We start from the raw sequence: 15373 nt of genomic DNA, 5'->3' as shown, positions 1-15373 counted from the left end.
TATTTTATTACATTTTCTTATTTCTCAGTATGTGCAATAACCTTATACTATAATATAAAATGGATGATGATGATTATAAAAGTTATGTCCCATATATCAAACATCGGAACTCCTTTATGAGAGGAAAAGTATGTAAAAAAAAAGAAAAGAAAGGAAGAAAAATAAATGTGGGGGTGCATTAAAGATAAGACTTTACAAAAATGTTTATATATAGAGAGAGAGAGAGAGCTGTATGTGCAAACATACTTGGCAATAAAGCTCTTTCTGATTCTGATTCTGATTATTCTTATTCTTATTATTATATTAAAATAATATCAAATGGATGATGATGATTATAAAAGTTATGTCCCATATATCAAACATCGGAACTCCTTTATGAGAGGAAAAGTATGTAAAAAAAAAAAAAAGAAAGGAAGAAAAATAAATGTGGGGGTGCATTAAAGATAAGACTTTACAAAAATGTTTTATAGAGAGAGAGAGAGAGTGAGAGATAGATATATAATATTTATTTATTATATGTATTGTGTCTTCTTGTATAAAACAAGATTTCGTACATACATTTTTGATACCTTGGCATTAATTAAAAAAATAAAAATAAACGTTTCCCATTCCTTTCGAGTTGGCCGTCTGTCCGCTTACTTCTACGTCACTTCCGCCGTGTCTGGCTGTGTGCGGTTTTTCGTGCAAAGATGGCGTCTGCACAGTTGACGGATGAGGAGCTTGTGTCTGAATTAAAACGGCTCGGCTTCACTCCGGGCCCGGTGACGGAGAGCACGCGGCCCGTGTACTTGAAGAAACTGAAAAAGCTGCGGGAGGAGCAGCCACAGCCGCGGAGCTCCCGGAGCGGAAAAGGACGCAGCAGCAGCAGCGGGAGTATCAACAGCAACGGCAGTAGCGGCGCTAGTAACAGCAACGCCGCGGCGCGAGCTCCGGGATTCAGCGCCAGGCCACCGGGCAGTGACGTCACGCGTCTGAGCGCCAGCAGGAGCGGAAAGCGCAGAGCCGGAAAGTTCGTGCTGGGCTTCAGCTCGGACGAGTCGGACGTGGAGGCGCCGCAGAAGAAAGGAGGCCCGAATCACGGCAGCAGCAGGAGAGACCGAGGATCCGCGCAGCAGACACCCAAAATCAGGCCTGCGGGAACACCCGCCGCCGCCGCCGCCTCCCTCGGGTTATCCGCGGACAGGAAAAGCATTTCTGGGTCTCCGTGGTGGGCAGACCGAGGTAAACCGAACGATTTGGAGGAAACGGAAACAGACAGTCGGGCTTTGAACGGGAATAAGGCATTTTATGAGTCTAACAGTAGTAAGTTAGCCAGGGATTACTCTGATTCAGACGAGGAGGAGGAAGAGGAGGGTGAACGAGAGCGTCCCCGCGAACGCCGTCTGACTTGCAGACACAGTCCACCGGCCTCCTCTTCCTCGTACCGGAGCGTCTGGAGCTTGGAGAAGACGGCGCTCGGCGCGCGTGATACCCCCGACTTCAGTCTAAATATGGTCGGGGATCGCAGGCACGACGATGAGAAAGAACCGAGAGTGTTCAGCGGAAGCTACGTGAGCCGCAGCTATCCGAAGCTCTCCGGGATTGACGGGGATAACAACAGCAGCAGCAGCAGCCTGTCCGGTTCTTTTAATAAGAACCACCTCGACAACGGAGACGGCGAGCCCCCCTGCAGCAGCAGCAGCAGTCGGTTCAGTATCGGGCTCAGACCGCGCTTTCCCTCATACACAGCTACATACCGAGCGAACCACTCGAACCACACCGTTTCCAACAACTCCTACAGCCATGCCTCAGCCCTCAAGCCCAAGCAGCACACCACGGTCCCGGAGGACGAGCTCCTGCAGCAGTTTAAACGGGAGGAGGTGTCCGCCACCGGCGGCTTCAGCGCTCACTACCTGTCCATGTTCCTCCTGACAGCCGCCTGCCTGTTCTTCGTCCTGCTGGGCCTCATGTACCTGCGGATGAGGGGCTCCAGCACCTCCGACGGGGATGCAGTCAGTAAGTATGAAGTGCTGAAAGTGGCATGTGTCTCAAAACGTAGTCAGCTGTCTGTATTCCTAAGCAACATTTTGGGGCAGTTTAAAAGCATTGCTGTTTTATTATTTAGTATGTGTATATAATAGTACTGAATGTTGATGAGTACCATATTCATATAATATGATATTTATATGGTACCTTGTCCAAAATATTTCAAAAAGTCTTAGTGCTTTGTCCAAAAAACATGATATTACCATGGTTAATTGATGGTATTTGATTCTGCTAAGTGAATACCACATAAATACCATAGCGGATGAATGTATTACTTCCACCCAGTTTCCAAAAAGAGTACAATGGTGCTACCATGGAACATACAAAAAAGGTATTACTGTGGTACATGTCCAAAAACATAATATCACCATCATCCTTTGAAAACATGGCCGTACTATGGTACAGTGATGCATCAGATTATAATACTATGGTACCGAATGCTGATGTTTATAATCTTCATATACAGTGATATTTACCGTTTATCAAAAACCGTTGTAATACCATGACACATTTACAAAAAGTGGCATTACCATGGTATATGTCCAGTGGTGTTGCCATGGTGCATTTATAATGTGGTGCTTTGAGATATATAATGCTGCTGAATGATTGTCTCATAAATAGTATGGCATGGTATTAATGTAGTACTTCCACCCAGTTCCCAGGAATACTGTGGAACATAAAACGTGGTATTACTGTGAAGCTGCGTGCAAGAATATGGCAATACAGTGAATGTTTTGGACTTACCATGGTTCTTTGATATTATTATGTTGCTATTATATTATATTTACACTTCAAAGAATACTTTGGTATTACTATGGTGTGATGAACTGCCTCTGTATCGTTCCAGTAGTCTGTGAACCCTCACATTAATTTCCATTATTTAACCGAGGTTTAAAATATGTCAGGTCAATAATGTTTTCAAAAATGTTGTTGTAGTTGCACTAGTGTTGCGTCCCTTAAAAGATTGTCTATACACTGCGATTTAGTATGTGTTATATATGGCAATTGTCAAATGAACTTGTATTGATTTACTAAGCAAAATCACAGAGCATGTGTTTTATAAAATTACACGTTTAATTCTTTAGGAAGTTCCTCAAAGATTTTCTAATTGTTTATGCACTCCATGAGTCAAACGTGACTAATTCACACAGCAGTTATCACCCCAGTCTATTCGCACCTTCTTAGACAGGAAATGGACTATGCCGCTGGCACTTTTTATGGGACAGACAGAGGTATTTGCATTAGAAATATGTGTGTGCTCCATGCTATGTCAAATGACTGTTCCAGCCCTGGTGGATTTCAGGTAGCTGATCGCACCTTCACCTTAAATTTTTCAACTAGATGTCTGATGAACTTTGTCAAATTATTATCCAAGGTCTCAGTGCTCACCATATTTGTGTCTAAGGAGCCTTATCTTTAGGGGTGCTCCAATCAGGATTTTTCTGTGATCACCGATCACAGAAAGCAGTATCTGCCGATCACCGATACCGATCTTTTTAAAGCCTTTTTTTGTAATTTATAACTATTTATAATGATACTCCAATCAGGATTTTTAGACATTTATTCAGGGCCTGAATTTCATTTTTGAAAATGGGGGGAATTCCCCTCTTAGGTGACACTTGTGAGAGGAGTCCGCTGCTGATCCGCGGCTGTTTACCACAAACACAACATTTATCCATTATTTTGATTTCAAATCCAAACATCGTCACAAATGTTTTTTAAGCATTGCAATTCGTTTTTACACTGTACAGTAATACAATCTTTCACAGACATGTTTAAACACAATAAATATATGCAACAAATTATTCAATTTTTGCATTTACTTCTAGATGTATATATTAAGTTGCTCAAGCAAGTGGCAAAACATTTAAACAACTTTTCTTATGTCATCACGAACTTGCCGTTGACAGAAATAGTCAGCTACTGCCTTTCCTTTTGCATTTAAATCTTTATTACAAGCAATCCTGCGGTTCATAAAGAACTTTGTTTTACCTCCACGAGTGCCATCTATTATTGCCTTGTTTATGTAAAAGTGCTCTTTCCCTTTAAACCTAGCCAAAAAGCCGTATGTGTTGACGGTGAAACACGGTAGACTTTAATAATATGCATTTATGGTGTAATTACTACATTTTCGTGTCAATCCATGTTCATATTTACTGCAAACAATGCACTGTTACTTTAAAGGGGTCCTATTATGCTCTTTTACAAAGTCTTGATTTTGTTTTGGGGGTGTTCTAGAACAGGCTCTCATACTAAGTTGTTCGCAAAACACATTATTTTTCACATATTTTGCATTATTACAATGCCTCTCTCTCCAGTCTGGCATGAACGGATCGAATAGTTCCTGTATCAAATGAAGGCCCGCCTTCTGAAATACGAAATGTGCTGTGATTGGTTAGCTGGGCCAGTGTGTGTTGTGATTGGCAGCACTCGGCGCCTGGTCAGGAAATGTCGTACCCCTTACCATAGCCGCCTGCTAGCTTCAGTGTAAATATTGCTCAAAATCAAATCAATTTGAGCATGATTTTAAACCCGGATTATTGTAACCACTCTAAGTTCGTCTGCCTTGGGAAAGCTAGCGTGTGTCCGACATAGTGATAACACTCGTTGCCTTCTCTAGTGCAGCTCAACCAGGTCTCGTCCCATTCGTCGATATTTGTGATATCACAAATCTCGGAAAGTATGCGTTGTAGTCCAAACGAGTCATTCGTTGTAGTTTTTGAAAACCGATTTCTGTTAAATAAAATATCTCCTTTTGAAGTGGACTTTGAGCTTTGTAACTTCACAGATCTTTTTATGCTCAAACAGCAACATTACAGACTAACTAAAGTTGAAAAAGTGAAAAAGCATAATAGGACCCCTTTAATTCAGCGCTTGCAGCGCAGCAAACATACTCTGTGCGGAAACTATCTCTGCACTGCTGCAGACTGCTCCTGGAACGCGCTGCCGGTGTTGTGCCGAATTCTGCACCCCTGCCAGATTATGCACCCCCTCGTTGAAGTCGCTACCGGATTGCCTAATCCCAACCCCTCCCCCACACCTAAACCTAAACCTACCAATACTAGGGGGTGCATAATCTGGCAGGGTGCAAATTTAGACAGTACACCAGGCCGCAACCGTGTGCATGCTTTTATTAATCCGTTAACATGAGTGCTGAAAAAATACGCACCACATATGCACTGCAAATGGAGTAATGTGAACCTGCCATTATGTGTGTACGCTGCGAGTGTGCATGATCGCACAGTCTCCAGGAGAGCGCGCTGAATGGTTAAACACTGGCAAGAATTAAAAAGTAATGCAATTTATAAACTTTAGTGACGATGTGACACTGCCTCGATTGTGCAAGTGACAATTCCTGTGTCAACTGTGCAGCGTGCAGACGCGATGTGGTTATTCAAAGCAATTTGCGTATTTTGAGAGGGAAAGAGAGAGAGCGCGCGATGATTCACTCGCACTGTCTGTGAAATTACGTCTCACACAAGGTTTTCAAATTACTTTATAAGTTATTTGATGAAGAAATATGAAGGTGAATACCTCACCTTCAGCATTATAATTATTTCACCCGCGCTGGACAGAGACTGAGACTGTGCCGCTGCATGTCGTGCCAAACCTTCTCGCGGCAGCATCATCAGCTTGAGATCGTTTTTTTGAGATCGGCCTTTTTAGAGACCGCCGATCAATCATCCCAACGTGATTATCGGCCGATAGTGATTGGTAGCCGATCAATCGGAGCACCCCTACTTATCTTCAAGTTTTTTTTAGTTCTCTGTTCCATTTTCTTACTAGAAGTGAGTTTGTGCTAAATTTTCAGAATAAATGTGAATGCATATGCATTAATATAAATGTTTTCGGTTATGCCCTGCACTAAAAATTTTGATTGGCTAAATACTAAAACTAGTCTGCAACCCATAATGTACCTGATATGCACTTCAGACTAGTTAAAATATTGATCTAAATGATTCGTGTGTTTTTTGAGAATTTAAGTTCTTCTTTAAACATTATTTTGAATAATTGCAATGATAATTTTGTTGTAATTTTTGTGCTTCAAATGATTATTTAAAATAAATTAAATGGAGAAATTTTAAAAACTCCTTATCCAACAATTACAAATGTCTGTAAAGGTGATGGAAAAGTCATGGAAATTCACTCCTGAAAAGTGTGGGAACCCTCTGAGTGTCTGTTATTTGATCATAATCATGGCTAGTCTGGTAGTCCCCACATTTTACATTTACATTTAGTCATTTAGCAGACGCTTTTATCCAAAGCGACTTACAAATGAGGACAATTACATTTTGACATGTTGACATCATTTATGGTCATAATGTGATAGCCAGCATTAATCTTTTGATGCATTTTCCCAGATGAGAGAAAGTCTGATCTTGGATGTGCATGCAATGCCACTCAGTTTAAATAGCTGAGTACCATCAGAGTAAAGTGCTCTGGAGGCAGAGACAGCTCTTAAGAGGAAGCCGACTGATGAATTACTATGTATATTTGTGGCGTGGCTGGTCTCTCAGGGAGGGAGCATTGACTGGAGAGCGTGCTGCAGACATCTAGGTCACAGACGAGCTAAAGCGGCCTAATTGTCTGTCTCTCAGGGGACTCTGGGAGCTTGCGGCCAGCTAGATTGACTGACTTCTCTCTGGCTGGCTAAATGCCTAATTCTCACTTTGAGTGTGATATATACAGTATGTGTACCAATTTTTTTTTTTTACTTGTTCAGGTTGTAGTTTGCATCTTGTGTGGTTTAAGTTATTTTGAACAACATGCTGTCAAGCTACTATTATACATACTATCAAACTACTACTGAACTACTTTTTCTGCTGTGTGCAGTACATATGCACAGTATTAAAATTGTTTGTATGCATGAAATATGTCTTAGAACATCCAATACTATATTCCACAAAGCAATGCGTTTGATTTGATCTTCCAGTATGATGACTTCAAGTCTTCAATAGCATCCTGACTTATTATTTGATCAGGCTGACAAAAAATGCCAAATATTCACTTTTGTTTCTTAGAACAAAAGTGATGCTGGATGCTACTTGCTGAATTAACTGCAGTGTAACAAGGCCATGTGGCAACAATGTAGCATAGTACTATTTGAAATGTGTATCATTGTGTAGTATGCTTATATGTATGTATGCATGCAAGTATCCAATTCTGAAAATAGCCAATTTAAGTTTAGTCCTATGATGTGTCTAATATTTTAGAAGTTTATCAGAGAAACAAGTGCTACTTATTCAAATGTTGTGCACTGTGCATTATAAAGAAGATAGTTATGATGATTATATCCTTTATTTTATTGTTAATTGCCGTTATAAAATAAATAGACCTTAGTCAGATTAGACGTCGTGAGGGAAAGACTTAGTCTTTACAATGGCATGCACTGTATAAAGGTCCTAGATCTCACAGTTTTCACAATTCGCAACTTTTAAAACTGTTTTATGGAGTTTTCGCCACTGAAATTTGTTTCATAAAAGATGTTTCATCAGCTTAACAATCTGTATGTTGTTAAACAACAGTATTGTCCACTGAACACACTATACATCTATATCTAACAGCCTTTCATTCCTGTCAAAAATTAAATACGGTGCCACCCTGACTAAGGTCTGTAGGCCACTTGAGGCCATGTATTTTAATGGTTTTACCATGGTTAAGGAGGTTTAGGCCACTCGCATCTATAGCTCAACCACAGAACCAGAAAAATGGGATCTCATCACCTGAAATCTAGGTCAAACTTGGTCTTGAAATTTAAAAGCTGTTGTTTTGCCAGAGTATATGGCTTCCTCTCAGAGGTTGATGTATTGAATGGTTTGCAACATCAGACAGCTCACGTTTAATAAGCCAGACTAATGCAGTCTATGATTGAGACATGCAGGGCAGTTGCTGTGCTAAATCTGGGCCTTGGCCAGAGCAAGGACAGAAACACAATGTTCAGACAATGACTCAAGTGTGAGACGACGAGAAGCTCTCACTCGTTGTCACACCCTCAAGTGTGAGACGATGAGCAGCCCTCCTCCACAGCATAGTTGGGAAATACTGTGAGGCCATAACATTATAATATTGTCTAGTGCTGGATAATGCCATTGGTCGACTTACTTTTCTTTCTTTTTCAGTCGTGCATCACCCGTTTGGACCCGACTTTGATCAGCATTATGTAAGTATCTGCTCATCTGTGTCCCATATTTTAAACTTTTAGTCAAGCAAATTCCCTTTTCCACCAAAAAGATATTGGTGGTTGTACCGTCCTTAAACATGCACTCACTACAATTACTTGCATTGATTGAACAGGATGTCAAAGACAGAGACCTCATCCTTAAACTTCTACTGTCTCTTCACGAGCACCTGGCCAATGTTGCAGGTGAGCATACAGTTATTTAGTTACACTATATATGCGTTTTAATATATGCAGCAATAAAATGTGCAACCTTTTGATTGCCTTTCAGGAGAACATGATTGTGGAGACCTTAAAAATCCTTTAAACAGAAGTGTCGCTTTCAGTGATGTCTCTACGTACCTCAAGGTTTGTTTTGCTTAAAGTGTTTGTTCTCCATGGTCTGTTCATTTGAGTCAAATTACTTAGTTTTTTTTTTTGTTTTTTTTAATTAACACAGACCTTTTGTCATATGTGACGCTGGACCACAAAACCTCTTAAGTCGCTGGGGTATATTTTTAAAATAGCCAAAAAAACATTGTATGGGTCAAAATGCGATTTTTCTTTTATGCCAAAAATCATTAGGATATTAAGTAAAGATCATGTTCCATGAAGATATGTTGTAAATTTCCTACCGTAAAATTTTAATTTATCAAAACTTAATTTTTGATTAGTATTGATGAGCAACATCATTGCTAAGGACTTAATTTGGACAACTTAATTTGGACAACATTAAAGGCGATTTTCTTCAAATTGTGTAAAAATTGACCCTTATGACTGGTTTTGTGGTCCAGGGTCACGCATTTCATTGTATAATTTGGAAAATAGTGTCTCTGCTAACATGAAAATGCACAATGTAATAAAGCATCTTTCTCTTTCAAGCTCCAAAATGAAGCCTATGAAAACTTGATTGAAACGTCTTTAGAGTGGATTATGAAAACCAAAGATTTTGTCGGTATAAGGTACCTGCTGTTCATCCATCAAAGTGTCTTAAATCATCTATCTATTGGCCAGTCATCCTATCTATTTATCTAGTTTTTCTATCTATCTATTTGTGTAGATATATCAAGGTCTAACTTTCATACCTTTAGTATCTCTCTGTGTGAGTGCTGTTTTCCTGTGTTTATTGGTCGTGTGTTGTTTTCTTGGCAGGTTGATTGGTGCCGACCCTGCTCAACCCATAAAGGACATATGGGAAATCTCACGGCTGGAGTCCATCCACCCCCGCATGTCCTTCTTCTGCCGCCTCAGACGCGCCTTCTTCGCTGTGATCCACAGAGTTCTCTTCATCCTTGCAGGTTGGCTTCTGCTTTCTGTAGAAGTTGGCGCTTTCGACACAGGAAAGATCTAAATCTTTTCACTAACCTCTTCTACATTTCTCTGTAGGCATCGGTGTAGTTTTGGGTTTGGTGTATTACATGAAATACAGATGGCGCAAAGAAGAGGAGGAAACTAGACAGATGTATGACATGGTGGAGAGAATCATCGGTGAGACCGTCTCATCGTTAGGCTATATTTTTAGCACAAAAATTACACAGTGCAGGTGTAAAGCATCTTAAATACCCTGCCTTGTGCTTTTACAGATGTAATGAGAAGCCACAATGAAGCCTGTCAGGAGAATAAGGACTTGCAGCGGTATTTGCCCATCCCTCATGTCCGTGACTCTCTCGTCCAGCCTCAAGACAGGTATTGTGTCTTTGCAGTGCGAATTTGGTTTTAATTCAGGTTGCATTCTTGTATGAAACACCCTCTTTCCCAATCCAGTGTATGTGAGTCCTGAATAGTATGTTTGTCATTCTCTCAGAAAGAAGATGAAGAAAGTGTGGGACAGAGCCGTCGCATTCCTCTCAGCTAATGAGTCCCGTATTCGGACAGAAACACAGAGGATTGGAGGGGCGGACTTCATGGTGTGGCGGTGGCTTCAGCCCTCAATGTCACCTGATAAGATGTCCAGCATGCCCTCCAAAGTGTGGCAAGGCCAAGGTAACAGTTTCTCCATGTGGACTCAGCCATCTGCATTTTAAGTAGGGCTGTGCAATTAATCGAAATCGTCATAAAATCGTGATTTGAGCATGCGCGATTTCTAAATCGCTTTACAGCATGATTTTCCGCGCCCCGACCTCCCGCAGTACGCTATCCGAACCAATCAGAATGCAGCGTGCCTAAATGGAGCACGAGAACAGAACAGACCGGGGCGGGCATACAAACGTAACGCCAGGTTCACACACTCCGTCTGTGGTGCGTATTTTTTCCGCGCCCATGTTAACGGATCAGAGCGTTCACACTGCACGCGATTGCGGTCCAGCAGTGCGCTCCAGGAGCGGTGCGTCTGCAGCAGTCATGCTGCGATCGTTTCTGCACGGAGTCTATTTCTGCTGTGCTGCATACGCTGAATTAAAGTGACAGCGCATTATTCGCGGTAAAAATTTACATGGATTGACACGGAAATTTAGTAATTACACCATAAATACATATAATTAAAGTCTACTGTTTCACAGTCAACACATGGCTGTTTGGCTAGATTTAAAACAAGGAAAAGTGCACTTTTAGATAAACAAGGCAATACTAGATGGCACTCGTGGTGGTGGTTAAACAAAGTTATATTTATTGAGTTTAAACGTGAATGTCTATGAAAGATTGTATTACTGTACTGTGATGAAAGAGAATCACAATGCTAAAAAAGCATTTTCAGAAACAACGTTTGGATTTGAAATCAAAATATTGGATAAATGTTGTGGTTTGTGGATCAGGAGCGGACTGCAAACGCGTCCTGTGCGAAAGCAAAATGAGTCTGTGCTGCTTCTGCACCGCATACACATAGGCTGTATACGCACTGCAGACGGAGTACGTGTGAACTTGGCGCAACAAATCTAGTTCAACATCTGAGCTCTATGACCAATGCATGACAAAAAAATGTCTCTCTGTTCTAGAGACATGTTACAGCTTCTTGATAAAGCTCTAATTGGTTTTCTTTTGGAAATATGTTTCAAATTCACACTGAATGCATTTATGACTGTAAAGCATGTCTGTATGTGTCAAAATCGTGATTAAAATCGAAATCGCAAAATTGATCAAAGAAATCGCGATAGGTTTTTTTTTTTTTTGTCCATATCGCATAGCCCTAATTTTAAGGCCACACTTACGCCTTTTTACTTTTTCAGAATCACACATGATCATAAGAAACTTTCAACACATTGTTATGCATTGTGTCCACATTCTTTTGGACATGTAGAGTATGTTTTCAAACCTAAAATGGCTGGTTTTGTTCTTCAGCATTTCCGTTGGACCGAAGAAATTCGCCACCAAACAGCTTAACGCCATGCTTGAAGATTCGCAACATGTTTGATCCTGTAATGTAAGTCTCTCAAGGACTTTTGCATGTGACCTCACATTGAATTGGTGGTTCAAGTAAAATGTATTTACTTGCATAATATTATGTAGGTTTGCCTGATATTAGTCTTTTTGAAAAAAGTAATCTTAACTACTCCGTATTTCCCTCTTGAACAGGGAAGTGGGGGAAAACTGGCACCTCGCCATTCAAGAAGCCATTTTGGAGAAGTGCAGTGATAACGATGGAATCGTTCATATAGCTGTTGACAAAAACTCAAGAGAGGTGAGAATCCTGTGTGGTTCATTACAAAATAGACAACCTGGGCTTATAAGCTCTTGTCCAAAAGCTAATGAGTTGCCTGCTGCCTTCAAAGGCAGCATCCCAGCCATCATGGACCCTCATAAATGGCCAGTTTGTAACACACTAGAACAACATGCAACAACTCATCACACCACACGAATTGACTTGACTCAGTTTATTCCAATGGAGTATGATGTTAGCGTATTGCTAAGCTAACAGTGTGATATTGTTAAAAGCATAAAATGCATAGAACAGTCGATTTTAAATGTGTGGTGTTGTTATTAGCAAAACAATTTTGTATGCCTCATGAATTGTTTTGATTTGATCTGATCTATTGATCCCAATGATTTCATGTTAGCATGTTGCTAAGCTTACAAACGCTAGATATTGTAAGAAGCATAAATGGGACACATTTATTATTGGCAAATCTTTATATTGGCCAAAATAGTCTATCTTTAAGTACTCTGAACATTATTTTTCACCATATTGGATAGTTTTCCACTAAGCTTATCGTGCAAATTGACTTTACTCACAATTTATTTGAATTAAGTTTGATGTTAGCATGAATCGTGATGTTAAGCTAATGTGTACTAGATATTAATATTAGCAAAATTTAAATGGGACAAACAAATAATGGGTAAAATATCTATTTTTTAAAATTACACAGAACTGTGTTTATTTTATTCTTTTTTCTTTTCTTTTCTTTTTTTTTACCTCATCTCGATTTTTTTTATTATTATTAATTTGTGTGCATTCTGGTATTGCCTTGTTCACAAAGGATATGATGTTGGCTTAGAATTTAACTCAATTTTGTATGCCTCATGAATTGTTTTGATTTGATCTGATCTATTGATCCCAATGATTTCATGTTAGCATGTTGCTAAGCTTACAAACGCTAGATATTGTAAGAAGCATAAATGGGACACATTTATTATTGGCAAATCTTTATATTGGCCAAAATAGTCTATCTTTAAGTACTCTGAACATTATTTTTCACCATATTGGATAGTTTTCCACTAAGCTTATCGTGCAAATTGACTTTACTCACAATTTATTTGAATTAAGTTTGATGTTAGCATGAATCGTGATGTTAAGCTAATGTGTACTAGATATTAATATTAGCAAAATTTAAATGGGACAAACAAATAATGGGTAAAATATCTATTTTTTTTTAATTACACAGAACTGTATTTATTTTATTCTTTTTTTTTTTTTTACCTCATCTCGATTTTTTTATTTTATTATTAATTTGTGTGCATTCTGGTATTGCCTTGTTCACAAAGGATATGATGTTGGCTTAGAATTTAACTTTGTTGTTGTTGTTGAATTTAACAGTAATATTCCTAGAAGCATTTAACTAATGGGTCGATTTGCTGTATGCTTTTGTTCTCATCTAGGGCTGCGTTTATGTGAAGTGCCTTTCAGCAGAGCATTCTGGGAAAGCCTTCAAAGCGCTTCATGGCTCCTGGTTTGATGGTAAACGAATATTGCATTAGACTAATCATAAGAACTGCCCTTTTCAATCTGTTTCAACCCAACTTGCCTTTTCTACAGGTAAGCTGGTGACGGTCAAGTACCTACGCCTGGATCGCTACCACCAGCGTTTCCCACAAGCCCTGGGCTGCAACACGCCCCTCAAGCCCTCCAGCTCCAGCATGAACAGCATGTCTCGCCTGAACCAGCGATCCAGCACGTCCAGCTCACTGGGTTTCTCTTGAGGGACATGCTAACGGCCACCACCATCCTCTCTGCCCTCTGCTCCTTTTTCCTGCGTCCTCCTTACCAGAGAGAACCGCATTCAGGAGCTTCTACAGTTGGGCCACCTGGGACGCCCAATCAGTTTTGTCAGCCATATGCAAACAATGGTGTTTAAACCTGTGAGCTGCCGTGTTTTTTCTTTTTTCCTGTCCTTCGGTATCAAGGAAAGCAAGGGAGATGCACACACTGGCATGAAACCGGTGGAGAGAGAGTTGCTCGGTCCGGTGAGAACTTTTAGGAGAGGTGGATGACGCAGTCTCTGTCCTTCTCATATTTGGTGCAAGTGGACACAAGTTTCTTATGTATTTTCTTTGACCGAGTCGATGACAAAAATGGCTTCCAACTTTAAATCTTACAACACGAATGAGAGTTTTCCGGCCTCTGCTTATTTTTTATGTAACTAACTCCCCTCCTTAATTCCAAGGAGCTCTGTTGGGCTATACATAGCTGCATGTGCTGGTTAAAGTATGCCTATATTTAAGCTTTGAATTGTATCTCATATTGTGGATGTTTATTTCCCAGATGATGTTTAAGCTGATGTATTCCCTTTATTGTTTTGTCGCCTTTTTTTTTTTTTTTTGTAGTTTAGTCCAAGAACAGCATGCACACACTCTAAGAAAGGGGTGCTGTAAATATCTCATTGAATGGTGGTGGTTGAAATCATCTGTTTGAAATTGAAATTGTCATAAGCTCTCATTTGTTTCTTGCCAACAGAATAACTACACTGCTGCATTTAGAGATGTGTCATGTTGGAGGGTCTACATGGCTTTGTGAGAGAAATGAACAATTGTGTTCCCCTTCAATGCCATGTTTCTGAACACTAGTCGTAATTGTCACAGCCTGATTATATTCAAGTATATAATTATTTACTGTTGTTTTCGTTTATATTTTAAAAGTTATACTTTTCCCATTATAATTGGTGCAGTTGTATGTTCTTTTTTTTTTTTCCCTGACCCATCTCTTGGCCGATTTTAAATGCCATCCTGTTGCTGTTTTTAATCTGTCCCCGACCCTACTAAATTTCCAAAGGAGACGTTTTTGATGGAAGTTGTTTTTTGACTTTCTTATACACACTTGTGCTAGCTTGCGCAGCCTGATATGGCGATCTGATTCTAATTTGTATCTGGAAACATTCATAAACAGAGCATGTCATGCTGCGGTCATGTCTATTTTGGATCACAGAAAGATTTATCAGCCTTTGTTTAGATGCAGTTCGGGTGGATATGAGGTAAATAAAATGTACTTGTTTATTACTTATGTTTATCTCCTTCCTTGTTGAGATTCATTACATAATCTACATGAGCACACTTTAACTTTGCTTTTCCAGAATGACTGGCACCTACATTTATATAAAACGTTGGAAATAGCTTTTGAGATAAAGTTGATCTTTTAATTGTTGAGAACATTTCTAAGAGAAGTTAACGGTAGTTGCCCACTCCAGATATCTAGGTGAACATGTTAGTATTGCAATTGAAAACATAATGGTGTGGTCTTAAGACTTTGTTTTTAGTCTTGGAGATTAATCACAAGAACCATGAGATATGTTTGTATCTGTTATGAAATATGTTTTGAAAATGTATAATTTCTATATTAGTAAATATAACTTAAGGACAAAATGTATAAGTATTGCACTTTTCAGATGCAAAACTGGACATTTCAGTCCTATTGTGGAACAACAACAGTTATTTCTATTAAATTTAGTAATCAGAGGGAAAAAGTTGAAGCTATTCAAAATACACCCATTTTTCGACTTCATATTCACTTTAAATAGTTACATTTAATCGTCTGCTTTATTCCCAGTT

General features: G+C 39.6%; 1 protein-coding gene across 1 annotated transcript; it reads left to right on the top strand.

The window, feature by feature from the left end:
• The first annotated feature begins 635 nt into the window (after positions 1 to 635).
• On the top strand, positions 636 to 14824 carry lemd3 (LEM domain containing 3). The gene is made up of 13 exons (XM_016245849.1): positions 636 to 1995; positions 8145 to 8185; positions 8320 to 8389; positions 8475 to 8551; positions 9065 to 9144; positions 9335 to 9480; positions 9569 to 9670; positions 9766 to 9868; positions 9987 to 10165; positions 11456 to 11537; positions 11690 to 11795; positions 13211 to 13289; positions 13368 to 14824. Exons 1-13 carry the CDS (start codon positions 690 to 692, stop codon positions 13529 to 13531), a joined length of 2535 nt encoding a protein of 844 aa, XP_016101335.1. The 5' UTR covers positions 636 to 689; the 3' UTR covers positions 13532 to 14824.
• Positions 14825 to 15373: the final 549 nt, after the last annotated feature.

This window comes from Sinocyclocheilus grahami, unplaced genomic scaffold (assembly GCF_001515645.1).
Source record: "Sinocyclocheilus grahami isolate Dianchi unplaced genomic scaffold, SAMN03320097.WGS_v1.1 scaffold1.1, whole genome shotgun sequence".
Taxonomy (NCBI): domain Eukaryota; kingdom Metazoa; phylum Chordata; class Actinopteri; order Cypriniformes; family Cyprinidae; genus Sinocyclocheilus; species Sinocyclocheilus grahami.
This window is presented reverse-complemented; position numbering and strand designations above follow the sequence as displayed.